The sequence below is a fragment of the Diadema antillarum genome, unplaced genomic scaffold, assembly GCF_040938485.1.
Source record: "Diadema antillarum isolate AM-2024a unplaced genomic scaffold, OU_Dant_1.0 seq00000827_RagTag, whole genome shotgun sequence".
Lineage (NCBI taxonomy): Eukaryota > Metazoa > Echinodermata > Echinoidea > Diadematoida > Diadematidae > Diadema > Diadema antillarum.
In genome coordinates this window covers 557,165-576,528 of record NW_027271704.1, presented here as the reverse complement: position 1 = coordinate 576,528, position 19,364 = coordinate 557,165, and the positions used below count along the sequence as shown (strand labels likewise).

The window sequence follows — 19,364 nt, the reverse complement described above, 5'->3', positions numbered from 1 at the left end:
CTAACGTACTGTGGACTGTGATGCCAGTGAGGAGAGGAGAGCTGATAATCACTACAAAAAGGGGAAAAAGGCCGATCTGTGATTTGAATGAACGACTCTCCCCCACCGCTACCTCGCAAAAGTGAACAAACCCGAGTGCTGCGATTGGCTGGTTGTTTCCCCACGCACAACCAATCACAAACACACATGGAAAAGGTGTTGAGTTTCGAGGCATGAGTTTATCTGCCGTCATCTCTCCCTACAACATGACGTCATTCGGCCGTGTACTAAGAAAGGATCGATAGCACGCCCTCATTGGGTCTCTCCTACACAGGCTACAAGCCGCGCTCGTGTCTCTCCCCACCTCGCTTCTCCTACAAATCTCACACATAGTATTTCGGGGCAATTCGACACTGATCGTTTATCTTGCATCGCTTTCGCTCTTCAAATCCGACTCAGGATCCAACTATTTTACTTTTGAATCTCCTGGATGGCTTTTCTGTCTTTCGCTATACTTGCATCATTATTAGTAATTCTGATAAAAAGTGGTTAACTTGTTGAGGACAGGCTGATTTTGCTTTTACACGTATTTCCCATAAATAGTAGACACTTGCCCGAGTATACTCAGGACTGGTCCTCCAAAAGCATGCCCGATGCTTATGGATGATAAAACATCTGTCATATGAATGCAATGCAATAGGCACAGGAGGGTCAGTCCATGAGATTACCGTGGGTACAAATTTAAAATAATGGGTACAAGTCATATCCTAGGAGACAATCTCATTTTTAAAGGGGAAATCCAGTCCAAATATAAGTTCGTCTGATAAGAAAGAGTAAAACATTACAATTTCAACGGTATAATTTTGATTGAAATCGGATGAAAACAAGGAAGTTATGACATTTTGAAGTTTCGCTATATTTTTGGGAAACAGTTCTTGAACAGTCAATATGAATATGCAAATGGCAAAGTGAGCATGTTAGTCCCTTACAACTTTCCATGTAGTCCATGTAGTCTGTACATAAAATTTTGAAATTTCCAGTTATTCATTCGGACGCAATTATGCCCGAGGCTCAAATCATCGTATATCTGTCTGATAACTATTCTGAAGTTATTCAACCAGGAATAACATCATATTTCTGACTTCAATAACAGAAACACTGAATTTTCTGGGTTTTTTTACACGATCAACGGAAACTTGTAAGGGTATGACATGGTTAGTTCACTCATTTGCATATTCATATTCACTGCACAAGATCTGTCTCGCAAAACTATCAAAATGTCATAACTTCCTTTTTCTCATCTCGTTTTTTCATTTCAGTCAAATTTTTACCGTTGAACACGTAAGATTTTACGCTTTTTAAAATCAGACTAATTAACTCATATTTGGACTGGATTTCTCCATCAAAGAGTGCGAAACATTTTGCACTTTCATTTCGACTTAGCGAATTAATGTCATGAAGTGAATAAGGCCACTTGTTAGAATCATGATAAAAACAACAACCATGATACAACGGGAGTATGAATAATTCAGCATGGCCTATAATTGTCAGGGAACATTTCGATTTTTTTAGCTCTTGTTTGACCTTCGTTCTGGTTCACTGTGTGTTCTACAGCTCTAGCATCGAAAAAAAAATCGAATCTTTCATGTCTTTAAAGTTTTCAACAAAGAAAATAGTCATGATGATAATAACAATAGAAAACTATTAGTATACATAAAGCTCACCTTATTTGCAGAGCCACTAAAAGAACTGCACTCGGAGATGCAGTTCTGCTAACAAGCTCAGTCGAGTGAATTGTTAAAAAAAATCAAAGTCAATTAAGATTCATGAGCAGATTTGTACATTTCGCCAATTCAGTTGCTTTGATATAATGTGCGTGAACCGTCTGTGATATAAACGATACTCCTGGATTGTTGTACAAAACAAGAATTTGAGCAAAAATTTGTCTTGAATATCAAGAATGGTCAGTCAAGTCTATCCAAGAAGTATGAGTACCAATGACAAGTTTAAAGAGACTCTCCTGTATGAGGGCTGAAGCCCCAAATAAGATGCGTTCAATGCTCTGCGTTCATAAAGAAGCGACTGTGCAATACATTGTAGTTCTTTATGAATAAAATTCTAAACTCAGAAATACAGGCGAGTATTTGAATCACTGAGGATAGATGAAGCCTTTGTATACGTTCGGATTTTGTTTCATCTTTTGTCAAAAAGGGAGCAGGAGAAGATGAACCGCCGTTGGAGAGGTAAAAAGGGGTCTCACTGACTCCATGCTATTTAATCCAATAGTCAGTATTCAATCTGATCTGCTGTGTACAGTGCTTGGACAAGGAGTGTAATCACAAACCAATCTTCGTACAATACGTGATACTTCCCTCCAGCCTAACATGCTATCAGTTTCAACGAGGGCACAATGAACACACGGACTGCCTCAACAGAAGTCTGTATTGAAAACCAAACAGTTTTATTTGTCGGAGTTCGGGGAAAAGTATTTCTTACAACGTCGGAAACTGATAAACGCTGTATGCAATGCTTCAAGACATGCCAGTCTGGATACTTTCTTATCTTATAATTTTCATTCTTGGTGAGAGTAAGCACCTCCAGCTTTGTAGGATGATGTTGACCCAATTTTTGTTTGTTTGTTTTTCTTTACTTATAATACTGCAGCATAGTTTTCTCCCACCCCCTCGATGACGTCACGATGTACTAGTATCTTGAAATCGTCCTTCCTTCAGCAATGCTAAAATCATACATCATCAGCAGGAACAAATGTGTTTGTACGTCAATGACTACAGAAATACTTTTAGCCCTAAAGTAGATTTTCATTTTGCTGACCAACTGAATTGTCTTCCTGCATTGGATGTTAATAATGTCTCATAACGGTGTTATCTATGTCGCGGAGCTACAAGAGACGTAGCTCCTTGATTGGACCATTTAAATGAATTGGAGGAGCGCCAGGCTGACCGAAGGTGACAAAGGGACTGTATATAGTATTGGTGGAGATGGGATCCGGGCTTTTAACTTTTTGCACGATGCCAAGAACTCACCTATGAATAGTACGGAGCATACCATTCTAAAAGGAATTAAAAGTCTATTTGGTGAAAATCGGTTTTGAAACATCTAAAAACAAGGTAAAACAAAGAGATCCTAATAAAAGTCGTGGTCTATAAATTTTATCAGGATTGCTTTCTTGGGATACCTCAGCAATTTCAATGCCAATTTTCATCAAATAAACGCTGAATCCTTCTTGAAATTACCGAGCACACGCTCTTTCATATTTCATAAGAGGTTTCTCATTATCTCACCAAAAAATGTTATAAATCTGAATCCTCACCTCAACAAGTACTGTACAGTCCCTTTAAATCAATTGGAGGAGCATCAGGCTGAAGGTAAAGCAGAGATTAAAGACTATACCAAGAGTATGATCATACACGTGGTGGTATAGAAGAGACGGGATATAGCACAGTCTGGTGTGCAGCATTACTGAGGTAATTGATACTGGAAATTAAAACAGCCCTAAAGAAAAAAAAATCAAAGAGGAAGAAGAAATATTAAGATAATGAACGCGTGAACAAACTATTTGCGCTTTAATTTCTTAAAACTCACGTATTTTTCCTCTCAGACAGTCAAAGATCCGGGTCTAGAAAATCTCCTGGGACTGCCGAAAACTCGTGTGTACATGATATCATGACCTTTAACCCCTGACTTCCTCACAAACCAGATCCGGCTGGCATGGATTCGTCCCTCGGACTCAAGGAATTCTGTGCAATCAATCATCTCATATCTGGACGGAGTGATTACGATTTAAAGGTGATGTGTATGAAACCAATATCAGGGCAGGAAGACAAACTCATCCTGGAAGATCAAACAAAATCTCTGAAAGTTCCACTTCCACAAAAGACGGTCCAGGATGCGGGATTAAGATACAAAATATATTACTGCCAAGTTTTATTGGTTTCTTGTGAGGGTTTTACGTTCAAGGCAACAGGCAATTCGATCCGATAAAGTAGGTCTCCTACAGAGGTCGACTAATTGGATCTTAAAACTATAATTCCAGTGGTAAACAGTAATTTACGTATAGATATTATTGAGAAGTCTCATCGGCATAGCAGGGATCCCGACTTCAGCAATTATCATTTTCTTTATAATCTCATAGTATACTTTTTCGAGATAGGTGTATCGACTTGGTTTAATATTTTTTAGTGTAGTGGGGGTTGTGTTTAAACCTTGCACTGCCGGCTGTGTAGTCATATATTGTGTACGCCTACATTTTCTATTCTTATAGTAATAATTATAATACTGGTAATACATGTACGTCTTTTTAAAAGAGAAACAAAAGCAGGTGCTATTGATGACTATTGTTCTTTTAATATAATAGAAATTCCATTTTCTGTTCTTCTAGTGTTTGGCTAAATTGCCTACAACTGCATATGTATCTTTTTTTGTAGTTTAAAAAAAATTGTTTGGTTCATCCTATCATCTTGTTTTCTTTTTCTTGCTTGATTTCTGCCTTAAAATGAATTGAATGGTTATATTTGTTTTATGGAATAATATCATGTCTCATACATGTACGAACATTTATGACAAATGTTATGTATAAGGTAGGCCCTATGTATTTTTTTTTTTAATTGTTATATTTTCAAAGGAAATGGAATTAACAAAAAGATCACTGAAAAAATGCCTTATTCATCTATGCGCACATCTATGCGCACCGGAAAAAAAGAATAATGAGCGGCAATTACATTTCACAATAAACATTTTTTTTTTTAAATCTTGGATTACACAATATACAGGAAGATTTTCATTACGATAAAAGAAAAAAAAACCTGCATGTCCTCACTACAACACAATGATATTCAAACTTTTTTTAATGACAGATTAAATTAGACTAAATCAAATAAAATAAGATTAGTCATTCAGAACGGAGTCATTCAGTTCTTTTCTTGAACATATTAATTCTGTTAAAGTGACAAAGGAAGCATGGTTTTGTCCAGTGGAATAGACACGTATTATCTGAGCATGGTCATCGTTCTGACAAGTGACGTTTACGGCTTGACCAGATAAGGTTAATGACCGACGTCATACTAACTTAAAGGCCCTGACTTTCATGCGATCTCACCATAACCTCTTTGTTGTCAGCAGCACGTTGGTGTCATCAAGGACCTGAGATAAGATTTAGTGGAATGACTGGTGATTTAGCCATTTTCACACATTTGCCGTGAACGTGGTATGTCGACCTTGAAATCCTTTGTTTTACCCTCTTTACCTGACCCCAGGAATAAAAAAAAAAATACTGACAGGTGTGAATAACCCCTTCGTGGCGCCAGTGAGTCTCATCGAGAAAATAACTTGGGTCCGTGGTAGTCAAAAGTTTTACAGATGATATTATTTTGGTTTGAATCAAGCTCTGTTATCACACGATATTGTAGCATCTCAACTTTTTTATTGTTTCCATCTCCTATCCATTCTTCTCTCTCTCTTTCACTCTTCACTCTTTCACTTTCTCCTCATTAAACACTCAGTTTGAAATGCTCAGAAAGTCTTACGACTTTTTCTCTGTTCCGACTGACAAAAGCACTCCCTTGTCTTAGATAGCCTCATACCGTATACACTGTAGATAGATATACTGACTGTCCACATTGATATGTCATAACTACTCGCTCAAGTGAAACTCGGACCAACTTCTCCCACAATAAATCCAATTTGCCATTTACAACTTGCGTGTCTGATGTTTCTTTCCCTCTAATTACGATTGGTGAAGAGGAGTTGCTATTGATTGTGTAGTGTATAGTGCGAAACGAACATTTAATTACACACCTTCTCACTAAAATGCTTTAGTTTCTTATGTCACACACGGAATATGTACTCTACACCAAATGAGGGCCTATGTCGAATGGCTGAACGTATTTCTTGTGTAATGTCATTGATATGTACCATGTGGTCATACTTTGATTTTGCATCATGCAAAGAAATTGAAATCCAATCGATGGAATCTTAGTTCCAACCACCATCTTAAGACTGATATTTGTGGAAATAATAGGATAAACTTATCAGCCTCCATTCCACAACCAACTGGATGAAAGTCAAAATTCATGTTCCACTTTGTATCATGTTTTCTTTTTTTTATCATGTTGATGGAAATAAATAAACCATTGAATTGAACTGAATTGAAAAATTGAACCAACAGAATTACTTTATCATTCCTAGACCTAACTGCCAAAGTTGTATTAGATGAGCTGTGTATTGTCCCCGGGTCGGTAGATGGACTTCATCTTTCAAACATGCAATGTATTCAAACACCTCGCGGGTAATATGAAGTATATTGAGTAAATTGAATCCAACTGAAATGCTCGGTTTGTTCCTTATACATCCCCCTTCCCAGCCTTTTAGTGTGAGTACGTGACTTCAAAACATATTTAAAGGGATCGTACAGTTATGTTTGAGACCTAATTTCAGGATTCTAACAATTTTTGGTGAGATAATGAGAAACCTCTTATATAATGTGAAAGAGCATGTAGTTCTATGAGGAATTCAACGTTTATTTCATGAAAATTGGTTTTGAAATGGCTGAGGTATCAAAAAAGAGCAATTCTAATAAAGTGTGGGACCCACACTTTATCATGATTGCTTTGCTTTACTTTGTTTTTGGATGTTTCAGTCATTCCGAACCCGATTTTTGTCAAATAAACTTTGAATTCCTCTTAAAATGGTATGTTCTGTACTATATCATAAGTGTTTTCTTGGTATCTCGCAAAAAGTTACAAGCCCAATTCCCATATCCACCAAAACTGTACTATCCCTTTAAAGACGGTCAACGGAATCTACATGTAAACGGAGGTGAAATTAAAGGTTTGCGTTCAAACCATATTACTTATTTTGAAAAAGAGAGGATTTTTTTTAGTTGTCGATTTCAGCATCATTCAGGGAGACCCGCCATGTATATGAGACCTGATCTACATAGCAAGAGTAAGTCGGCCTTGAGATGTGGGCATCTCTTCCGTGTTTGCTGGCCAAACCCGGAGAACGGATGCAGACGGAAATGCATGAACCGTCTTTTTGTATGACAGTCTGTTGTTCACTTTCATCGGTCCACCTTATGTCTGTTCAGCCCCTGATCTCAGATTGAACTTTTCCTTTCCACTATCCCGTCTTCGTCTCTATCTCTCTCTCTTTTCCTGCATAGTGTTATAGGCCTATCTAAATTTACTTACGTTAAGGGCACACTCGTCACAAGCTGTTTTGTTTTTGTTTGTTTGTTTGTTTTGTTTTGTTTTTTGTTTTGTTTTTGTTTTTTGTTTTTTGCTTCTAGAGATGTTTCCCCCAAAGTTCAAATAGATCGCAGTGCTATCTATACTTACGTATATCAAGATTTGTTGGAAATACAATGTCACTGAGCAGAAAAAAAAAGAATAAACAGCCCACTAGCTCAAATTTCACATGACAGTATCAAAGGTCGTATACGATGTATGGCACTTTTATACACGATGTGATATGGACGAAATTATCTTAAACTATATTCGTGTAGATATTACTTTGATGCGTGCGAATCTTAGTGCCCATCGTGTTTAAACATAGGCCTATACCTTCAGATATCATCTCGTTTGATTTTGTTACAGAAATGCTGAGAAACGCTGCAAAAACATTGACGTTTCACTTTGAGATTCACCAAGAATTAATGCTTAGATAATAAATGGTAACAAACTTTTAGCACATCGTCCAAGAGACGGCTCATGCTATGCTCACATCGTGGAGGCTAGAGAAATGATATAGGCTTAAGGAATGTGGTTTGAGATTAAATGGTCTGATGACGTTCAAATGACTGAGCGGTGTATTCTGTATCTCACTGAATGAAATACCTTGACACGTAGGCGGTTATTTGTACGAAGAGATGTACACCACATCTATAATAATAGAGAAAAAAAGACCGCATACCTCTAAAAGATTTTCGTCTTACAAAACCATTCCAGCGTGAAAAAAAAGTACTTAGCGGTCTAGGAGAGCAAAAGTAGAAACACAAAGTGGCGAAGTTCACAGAAAAGGTTGTTGTTGTTTTTTAATCGGCGTCTTCCGAATGCCAGAATATTGAAATGGATAAAGAGAACAACAACAACAACTGTACTCCCGTGCTCACGTGACTGAAATACAGAAGACAGAATTTTCGATTAGGCAAGTTTCACATGCGGATAGGCACGTGCAGGCCACAGCCAACCGTCTTATTACGAAGTTACAGTTACGTAACTCGGGACAAAATTTCATAGCTGTCGAGTGGCACAATTCAATCTACTTTAAAAGTTACACATGGAGGCACTACGGAGGCCACATGAAATGTTAGTAGTACATGTCGTAAAAAGGCCTGTATATGTATAATATTGTTACCACGAAAAGAGAGATCAATGCTGCGATAATATTTCATAATTTCACAGACCTACTCTTAATACCCAGACTTAGAATAAAGCTTTACACATAAATCACACTAGTCTTTCACGCTTATAATCAAAATCAATTAGGAAGTATAATCGCAAGGTTTTCATGGTGATATCTGCCACACGCTGTCGTACTGAGCTGGGGAAAATACTTTCGAGATATAATGTACCACAGTTTGACTGTTTTTTATTAAAAGGCTTGGCGCATGCATTAGGTCTTCTATTTGACACTCAATCTTTTATCTTCAAATCTAAATAAATGAGTTCCTATAGGGGGACGGGCGATCAGAGAGAGCTAGGGACCCCGTTCAGTCGGGGGAACTCCCTCCAATACAATGCCTGGCTCCAAGGGGCGGGTTCTGTGGTGAATCACGCGTTGATCACGTTGGGCAGACGGCAGTGGCTAACGAACAGGTGTCTCTATAAAGCGACTTCGCTATGACACTTTCGTCGGGTCTGATACAATCTGTGTAATATACGGTGTAGGGCCTACATTACTTTTTATCTGTGACTACAAATTCATTTTACAAATGAAATTGTATGCGAGTGTATCTGAACATACTGTTATAGATTGTAAGTACTGATATAAAAAATGGTAAAATCATGATGAATAATCAAGACAGTCAGCATTTGGAACAGAAATTAAGAGATATTTACTTTAAAATAGCATTTTGCATTTATTGAGAACTGTATTAAACAGGATTTGTTTCGAATAAAATGTTGGGAAATAAAATATTACTTAAAGTCTGTGTAAATAGCCTTTATTACATATCATATAACTAAGGTGTTTAATGAATAATGTACCTTAGTCCACACACTGTACACTATGTATGTCCATCTCACATCCAAATACAGAGTGCATATACAGATACATAAATAATTCATGTTTATGTGAGTAGGTGTTAGTGAGGAAAAGACACAGATTCAGGGCTTTTTCTCATTTCCACAGACTGCATGACTTTAATAAATGAAGTTGTGTACATCATTCTGTCACCATACACTGACATACAGAGTAGAATTTTTGCATACAAATACATACAATAGCTAGACATGGATGATACACTGTTTAATTTCTGCTTGCTGTGAGTATGAAATCTTACAAGAAGTAAACTGGTCAGTTTATGTTCTATTAGACATGACCATTATCAATGGCTTTCTCTCCTCACTCTTACACATGAATCACAGCCCAATATATCAGCATCCAAAATACTTCTCCCACAAAAAAGCGCAAAATTGAAACAAAAAACAAAACAAACAAAACACAACACACACACACATGCATCCTCACACACACACACACGCACGCACCCTCACACATACACACACACACACACAAACCTCAACAATAACAACAGCAACAACAACAAAAAGAACATGTATTTCTTTTGAGGCTTGTTTTCCTCTTCTAGTTCCCAAACAACTTATGCATCATACTAATAGCCTTCGGATTCTGTAACAGGTGGCACTCTAAAACTTTGTTCAGATTTTCATGTGACACCACATGACATAATATGCAACGGTGTACATAGTTGCTTTGAAGCTAATGCACATCACCCTATATACAGGGCTCCACACTAAACGGGTTTTTTTGGTGGCCCGATGGGGCCACCAAAATCATCAATTTCAGATTTTTGGTGGCCCGAAAAAAACAATAAGAAACATTAAAAGTCCTTTTTTTTTTAATGAGTCAAATATTTAAGTTTTATCATAGTAAGAATTGGAAGCTGGACATGTCTACTCATAAATAAACCTCAACAATCTCGCAACACTCACTCTCAGGCACTCATTCAGTCCTTTTCATCCATCCTTTAAACAAATTTAACAGCTGAATGTTGAAGACTAAGTATAAATATTCATTAACAGGCACATGGGTTGCAACATCTAAACATAAATAAATGACATTAGCTTACATGCAAATAATCAAGAAGCTAGAAAAACATATTTCTATTTCTCAAAACACAAAGACAAAGTTACTACGTTTGCACACACTCACTGCATGCATTTATGCATTTCCGGCGCAAAAAGTTACAAATTTATTGACATACTTTTCCCAAAATTTTGGTCGCCCGAGGCGGGCCACCAAATTTGCCCTTTTTTAAAATTTGGTAGCCCGACTTTCATTTTTGGTGGCCCCGGGCCACCATTAGTGTCGAGCCCTGCTATATATGCCTAGTAAGATTCCAGAAAGATATTTAAAGTAAATTCTAGGCAATTCAAATTCATCATCAAGTCCTTCTTTCAGACTTTAAAAGCCATGGAAGAGGGTCTTTCTTGTGTCTAATCTCTCTGATAACCTCCTTTAGTGGTCCAGAATCAGCCTTCTAGGCACTTATCTAGGCTATTAGAACAATTTTTTGATTACTGGCAGCAAAAAAAAGAAATAAAGAAAAAAGGATATTTGTGTTGACATTGCACTAATAAATGGGAAGCTACAAGTGGTTTGTTGCCAATTTGACAATGTTGCATGGTAAAAGATCATCTGGACAGAATAATTGTAGCAAAGAGATAATGGACAACATTCTTGTCTTCATTATTTATAACATGTGTACATCAATCTCAATTATTTGGAAATAAAGTTGAAAAAAAGTCTACACTTATTGGTAATCAGTGGTTAAATTGTATTGTCTATTCTGTTCATGTGATTTTTAATAACACATGTAGAATCATTGACACAATATTGACAATTTCTTAATGCATTCATTATAAACACAGTCACTTTGATTTTTATCCAATTGAAAATTATTTGTGTCCCTGAATCAAACTGCCCGTCTATTATAGCAAATGTTGTCATATTAAATCCCTTGCCCCCCACAGGATAGCATGGGGAAGTTGTTGAGTGTATGCCAATAATGAAGAAATCATAACGATTTGAACACAGATCCTTTAGGGCTACCATCCACATTTTGCCAAGGCATTTAAAAGATGCATGACTTAATGCTGCGTTTACCCCATGTTCCCGGCAGCCACGGCAGGCATGATTCAGGCCACCGAGGACAAAACGGGATGAACATGAAACAACACCTCGAGACGGGATAGGCAAACGCAACAGGCTCAGATTGCCATGGATGCTATGTCAGATTTTTAGACACTCAAAATAATTGCCAGTCCCAGTGCTAATGAGGAATTTCATATGCAACAATAAAATGGAGTGAATGCAACAGAATGTGACAGCATGTAATAGGCTGAAACAAAACTTGGAGGCCGTCTGTAGCTAGACGAGACAAAAAATATTGACAGTCTAGCCTGACCAGATGTCCTCAGAACAGCGTTTGATAGCTATATGTTCACTGGGACGAGAAGTGGAATGAACAAGACTAGAATACGAAGATGACGAAGATGGGGGGGGGGGGGACAGGAGAATCTACCCATGGCACACTACATCTCATGCAAACGGGGTTGTCGTGACAGTTGGGAACATGGTGTACATGCAGCTTTAACCCATTGAGGACGGGCTGATTTTACTACAACATGCATTTCCCATAGACCCCTGCCTGAGTTTACTTGGGACTTGTCCTCAATGGGTTAAGCAAGGAGAAGCTCTGGAGATTACACACGTTTTCCCTGTACACACACTTATTACAGGCATGAAATACAAACATGTAAAGTCAGCTAAAATCTCAACAATGTTTCATCAGAGTGACACTAGAAATCATTAAAAACATTTGACTTCTGGCATCCTGTCAGTCTAACTCTCAGGTACAGCTATGTGCTATTTAAAGAGGTGTCTCTAAGAAGAAGACAATCATCAAAGAATGTTTGATGGCTACCGATATAGATTAAAAATAATGGGATGGGATAAAAGGAAGGCATGTAACCATCAATAATGCCCTGATCTGATTTTGGCCATGAATTATCAGTTCTTAATGTTGTCATTACACACCTTGTAGACCCTTTAATTGATCACACACCGAACATAATACAATAGCTGACAAGATCTGGTATAAAGATATCTGTTGAGCTAAGAATGTTGACTTGCTGGCAAGCAGAAGCTATGAGAGGTTGGTGGTAAAGGAGGGGCACATCAAACTCTCCCTAGTTTGCTTTGTGAGAATAGATAGAGACAGGTCTGAGACCAAGACTAGTGCTGAGGGGAAAGTGACGTCAGGATGAGGAAGCCTGTGTGAAGGATGAGAGGAGATCCTCCAGGGAGCTGATTTCTGCCTCAAGTTCTTCCACCTGTATCACAGAGAGGACAAAGATATGGTAGAAAAAGAATGTGGCAATGACAATGACACAGATTTAATTTGTATAGCATGCTAGGCTGCTCCACTTGGGATTTCATCGATACTAAGAAACCTGGATGGGGACACAGGTGGGCTTGGGATGAGTTTCACAGAACATATGATTATTGCTCTCATCTCTATGAAATCAGTATGTGAGAAGAACACACACAAACACGCTCTACCTATGTTTAAAGAGTTTGAATGCAAAAATGGATGCATGCCATTTTAAAAGATTTTTAAATCATTACTTTATACTGTGAAACGAGGAATGTTAGCATGCATTTCAATTTTGCAAATTTCGCGAGAGCCAAGAATTGCAAAATTAAAATGGATATGAAAGTTCTTGTCTACACTATATGCATTGAATGTTAGAGGCAACTCGCAAAAATTTCATGCCACAAAAATATTGTGTTTTACAGTATTCAAACTATTTTATAAGATTTTCAGCAGCTTCAATCACAAATATCACAAGTTAATAAAAATTGATAAATCGGTCCTTGCATTTAATCTCTTCATTGCCATCTACAATAGACTGACAGTTCTAATACAATGTACTAACCTTGGTTTGATGTGACTGTTTAACTGTCTCTGGTACCTTGTGGTTATAGTTTGGCACAGCCATCGTTGCCTGCAGTTTTGCCAGATGTATTTGGGCTTTCCTGCAGCGAGCCTCTAGCCTTTCTCTGGTAGTCTTGTCAGCTGTATCCTACATGAAACATGAAACCACTGTTAAAGCTCCAAGAGATTTTTTGAGTAATGCAAAGTGATCTCAGAATGAATGCATTTACATTTGATACCAGTTTGCCTTGAAGATTGACTTATATTGATGGTGTACATGTCTAGGAGTGAACGCACCTACACAAATTAAAGAAGCTCATCTTTACCAAACATTGCAAACAGGTATACAGATAGGTCAGACAGTGTGTGATAGTCACACACATGTAAAATAATTCCAATTTAATCTGAGAGAAAAATCAGAAACATAATCATGATTTTCTGTTGAATGCTGTAAGACAAAGAGACAAGTGTACTTGAATTGACAGTTTGTGTTCAACATCATGGCAAGATACAGTATCCCACTGTAATATCTACACCTCAGATGGGACAAAATCATTTTTTACCAGTAAGCAATAAAAGAGAGAGAGCCTTTTACACTAATTCACCTAGACAGACAAAGAGTACACTGTAGTTTTACACCACTACAGCCTAAAGACATTGCAAAAAGTCATAAGGGGCAAGAAGGGTTGGTTATACTTGCATGTTTCCCTTCTGTTTAGAAAAAAAAAAAACATTTCCTTTATTGTGAGTTATATTGGGTCCCCATACATTAACATCTCAACTTTTAAGTCCTTCTTAGAATTTATAAGATACCCCGCTACATAATAATGTTGGCTATCAGGTCTCAATAGATTTCTCTCCACTCCACCACTTCATCCCTGTCTCTCTGTTTTCCCTCTACTCTGCAATTATATGGTCCTCACACCTTTAACCACTTTGGGTCCTCGCACTTGTAACCATTTCAGTGATAGGGCATTTTTTGTCATTGCTCAATTTCTGTGGAACAAAATCCCCTTTCACATGTGAAAGGTTCAAGGTGAAGACAAGTCTAAATAGATGATCAATATTCAAGTATTCCATCAATAATATTTTGTTCTCTTTTATGTTTACACTCCACGATGTTCATAATTATGATGATTCTGTATTCTAATTCAACTTTTCAGTTGTGTATCAATGCATTCAGAAATATCCGTATTAAGTAATATCTATAAATGTCATTTACTATTAAAATGGTGTACATTTAACCCATTAAGGATAAACTGATTTTGATATGACACGCATTTCCCATAGACACCTGCCTAAGTATACTCGGGACTCAATCTCAACGGGTTAAAACATCTGATATCTGATATAAAACATAAATTGCTTCCTGACCAAATTTGATGAGATAACATATTAACTTTGTTCATAAAGGATTAGGTATGAAGAGACATTCAATGTCACTGTATCTCAAATTTCCTCCTTACGTGACAACAGACCATGACTTCCTTTCCTACACTGAATCAAGGATGTTATTGTAGTACATGGCACCAAAACAGTGCCAAAAAATTAAATATATTGCCTCCATTTGTCAGATTGCAAGGCATTTTTCCAAAGTCACCACAACATACATCATTACAAAAAAAAAAACACCTTTTTAGTACGGTTGGTGGAAAGATTGCAATCAAAGGCAACCAAAGCTCTCTTGTTTTCTCATGACAAAATGCAAATATACCATGTACCTTTCCAGAAGCCATAAGAACTATTACTGTTACCAGTTGAGACATTCACAAATCACTGAAATTACATTTTTTATCCTCCTAAGACGGGACCTTTCTGTTATGTTAGTACTGAATCATCCTAATGTTATGCAATGTTAGCTGTAAATGATCTGTAATTCTAATTTATGTACAAATTAACCCCTTCCAGCCCATATTGGGCCACAGTTCCCACTGTCATGAACCACTTCTATTTTTTACCTCTGAAAGCATTTCTATTCAACATCACTTCACTGTACTTCTCCTAGATCTGGGCGTGTTTGAAATCAATGTAATAGTTTCGGTCCTTAGGGCCTTGCCCCTGGGCTCCAAGAGCAGACCACCTATGAAGTTTGTATCACTTAATCAACTTTGTATCTCTATCCTTGCCAAGTATGTTAAAAATATTGATCACAGAGTTTGAAGATGAAAAATGGTAAAAGCTGGCATACCATAAACACAGAGTGATGAAAATGGCTCACTTAAAATCAAGCTTTGGTGAGCTAAAAATGGTGTTAACTAACCCTTGACCCTTGATTCACAAGCAAACCAAGAGTTTCCCATTTTCCAGCAAATTGTTTCATTTTGTCCTTATCAGTGTATCTTCTATAGCATCTCATCAATTGAGTGAATACCCAATCAAATTGTCCATGAAAACATAAACCATGAAAACACTGGCAAGGTTAGGAGTAACTTCCAGTCTCTCTGAATTCACTGCATTCAGAAGAAATCATCAAATGTCATTATACATGTATGTAGAGTATGAAAACATTCCTGAAAACCAAAACAGTGAAAAAGGTCTTTAAATGCATTTCAAGATGTCAGGGATATCTAGAGAAACAAACTTCCTAAGGCATTGGGACCTTGCCAATCTAGAGGCAGTCTACCCTTCAACAATATTTTTCATTGTTCAAAACAAAATACAAAAAAAAAAAAACCTCCTCCATGTACTTCACAGATTTAGATTCGATCCTAGATGGCAAATAGTTTAGAACAAACAGATCTAAATTTGGATACAAGCTAGTTGTAGAATTGGACCAAAACATCCTTGACATCAATCTTATTTCCCCTCCCACCTGACAGTCACCATGGCGACTGACCCAGGATGCACTGCTAACCTTGATGCTCAGAATGATGACATTAACATCCGTTCAATTATTAGTTTTTCGGTTTATCTTCAAATTGATGTCAACATAACCAAGAGACCCGCAGGGTCTCACGCTCACCTGAGCATCAAAAGTTCACCTTCCACACATTCTTGCAAACTCCTACCTGAGAACATTGCGAACTTGGGGGGGGGGGGGGGTGGGGGAGGCAGCTTTTAGAGCTTCTATGGGGGCATGGTGTCCATCTGCATATTCTACCGCAATGTACCTGTCAATTACATTGTAATCTAACAAAAGGTTTGACTCCGCAGTTTAACCCATTGAGGACGGTTTTATTTTGCTACAACATGCATTTTCCACTGACACCTGCCCGAGTATAATCGAGAGTCATCCTCAACGGGTTAAGAAAACAAACAAAAAATAAATGAAAAAACTGCCCCCCCCCCCCCCCCTCGATCTCGCTTAATCCTTGGAGCTGCTACGAATATTAAACCGTGAAAGTGCACTCATTAATGTAAAGAGTATTTACAGTTCTAAACAAGGAGGTTCTGGGGTCCTTGTAATATCAATTTCACCCTTGTGATAACATACTGGGTTTGATGACAAATTTGGCCGAATGTTTTCAAGAAGAAGAAGAAAATGTGTCGGTCCCCCCCCCCCCCCCCCCCCCCCCACCCCCAAATCAGGTGGGGAATGATGCCCATAGCACAGGTACATATTCTATAGCCCTGGTTGTGGTAATCCCTGCTAAATTTGGTTAAAATCTGACCATGCATTTTCAAGGAGAAGTTGTAAATGTGAAGATTATCCTCAATTTGGATCCCACACCAGGGCTGGGGGGGGGGGGGGGATGAACAAACTTGAAATTACAGTCATCATAGCATTAACTGAGCTCTAATACTTCTGGTTCTTGGGCCTCCATGGGGAGCATGGTGGCCATTATTAGCTACCTGCCAAGTTTGGTGAAAATCCATAATCATGTGGTTTTCAAGAAGAAGATGAAAATGTAAAAAGTTTAGGCACCATGGACGAGAGACACCGGACGCTGAGTGATGAGTGATCACAATAGCTCACTTATGCCTTCAGCTCAGGTGAGCTAAAAAAAAAGAAAAGAAAAAAAGCCCTATATCTGATGCAATGAGAGTGTTTTCTTCTTTCACATCACCAGTGTGAATACAACATCCTATCACCTGAAGTAACACCTGAGGCTCACCAGACTGTACATACACTGAATCTTATTAGAATGATTGTACATCAATTCATCATCAAACTTGGTGAGGCAAATTATTCATCAAAAGACCGGTAGAGTGGATGGTGAATGAGTGCTATGTATAAAATATGAGACGAAATGTTGTACTTAATGATCTTCAAGGATATTCCTGTCTTTTCATTCAGCTTGATGGTAGTAACTCCTTGTTTGTATGTTGTCATGATTTCTGTAATGTGTTTCTACATGTATATCAAGATGGCATAAATGATCGGAGTATCCTTCATCACAGAGTTTAAACTAAGGAAGCCTCCTTCAAGTTACTTGTCAGTTCTACAAATGCCATAAATTTCCTGCAATCTTTGTACAAAGACTTGATAGTGGTATGCATGACCATTACCTTTAAAAAAGGGTGAGACATGAACCCTAATGGGTACACACAAAACTTGAGTCTGCTTCCCTGTGATCTAGCTACATTGTAAGAATGCATAACATTTACATCCCACATTAACCTACAATGACTCCATGAGGTTTCATTGCAACACACTATGTTCAGACTGGTCCCTGGACACAGGTCTCTTCTAATCTTTAGATCAAGATCATCAGGAAATACTCCTCTTCCAGGAGTTCATCTGGCAGAACATGATATTGGTCCACAAAACATGCCACAAATCTTCTTTCAGATCCACCCAGACATGTCTTAGTGGTGATCTCTAGAATGATAAAGGAAACCTAATTATGCAGCTCCTAAACCTGTCAGAAATTATTTGCTATGTTTCAACTCATTTTCTAGGAAAAACTCAAAAGAGATTAGGTCAGTGGTTAATGATACATAATATGATGGAAATATCTAGTCTGAATATGGTAATCTTTGACACACATTAAAGGGATGGTATAGTATTGGTGGAGATGAAGATTGGGCTTTCAACTTTCTGCGAGATACAAAGAAACCACTTATGAAATAGAACAGAGCATACCATTCTAAGAGGAATTAAAAGTTTATTCAATGAAAATCTGTTTTGGAATGGCTGAGACATCCAAAACCAAAGTAAAACAAAGCAATTGTAATAAAAGGTGGGTCCCACCTTTTATTAGGATCGCTCTGTCTTGGATATCTCAGCCATTTCAAAATTAATTTTCATCAAATAAACATTGAATTTCTCTTGGACATATATGTTTTCACATTTAATAAGAGGATTCTCCTTATCTCACCAAAACAGTTAGAAACCTGAAGTTAGAAGGTGGAATTGATGCATTATAAGTACCGGTACCCTGTATTATTATCATTATTAGATCTCAACCAAAGCTATACGGTCCCTTTAAAAGCTGAGACTAACGGGCCTAAGCATACAGACCACAATATCACCAGTAAAAAGGCATTGTTCTCACTCTATGTGACCACAGAATCTGCCACAGTGGTCTCATGTAACACTTCTTGCTCAGAAAAAAGCAACTGCTGTATTATTCGGTTTACTGTGAATAATGCCACCAGACAAAAATGATGCAATCATAATCCTTGTTACCAAAATCTGGGATTAAAGGTGAAAATGCAAATCATTTTCATGAATGTGTCCAAAATGAGCCTTTGTGTATTATTAAACATCCTTCAGATAGAGATCACAACAAGTAAAGCAAAAATTGATGGAGTTTTATGTAGCACTAGAAAAGGTTAGGGGGCGCTGCACATATTACATTGTCTAAGGAGATCTAAAAGCTGCCTTGCCCTCACCCATTCCAATAGTGAGATCTAAAAGCTGTCTTGTCCCATCCCATTCCAATAGTGGGATCTAAAAGCTGTCTTGTCCCATCCCATTCCAATAGTGAGATCTAAAAGCTGTCTTGTCCCATTCCAATAGTGGGATCTAAAAGCTGTCTTGTCCCATTCCATTCCAATAGTGAGATCTAAAAGCTGCCTTGTCCCAATCCCATTCCAATAGTGAGATCTAAAAGCTGTCTTGCCCCATCCCATTCCAATAGTGAGACCTAACAGCTGTCTTGTCCCATCCCATTCCAATAGTGGGATCTAAAAGCTGTCTTGTCCCCCCAGCCCATTCCAATAGTGAGATCTAAAAGCTGTCTTGTCCCATTCCAATAGTGAGATCTAAAAGCTGTCTTGTCCCATCCCATTCCAATAG

The 19,364-nt window shown here is 37.8% G+C and overlaps 2 protein-coding genes across 2 annotated transcripts in view; one reads left to right on the top strand and one right to left on the bottom strand.

Annotated features, from left to right (window-relative positions):
• Positions 1-19,364, top strand: part of LOC139740030 (uncharacterized) — a 166,165-nt gene that overhangs the window by 115,100 nt on the left and 31,701 nt on the right. The window lies entirely within an intron of this gene.
• LOC139740033 (valine--tRNA ligase-like) overlaps positions 12,501-19,364 on the bottom strand; it is a 70,569-nt gene continuing 63,705 nt past the window's right edge. Inside the window, exons 23-24 of the mRNA XM_071650626.1 lie at positions 13,182-13,328; positions 12,501-12,575 (exon numbers count right to left, since the gene is read on the bottom strand). Of these exons, the coding sequence (XP_071506727.1) occupies positions 12,501-12,575; positions 13,182-13,328 (222 nt within the window). The remainder of the gene's footprint in view (positions 12,576-13,181; positions 13,329-19,364) is intronic.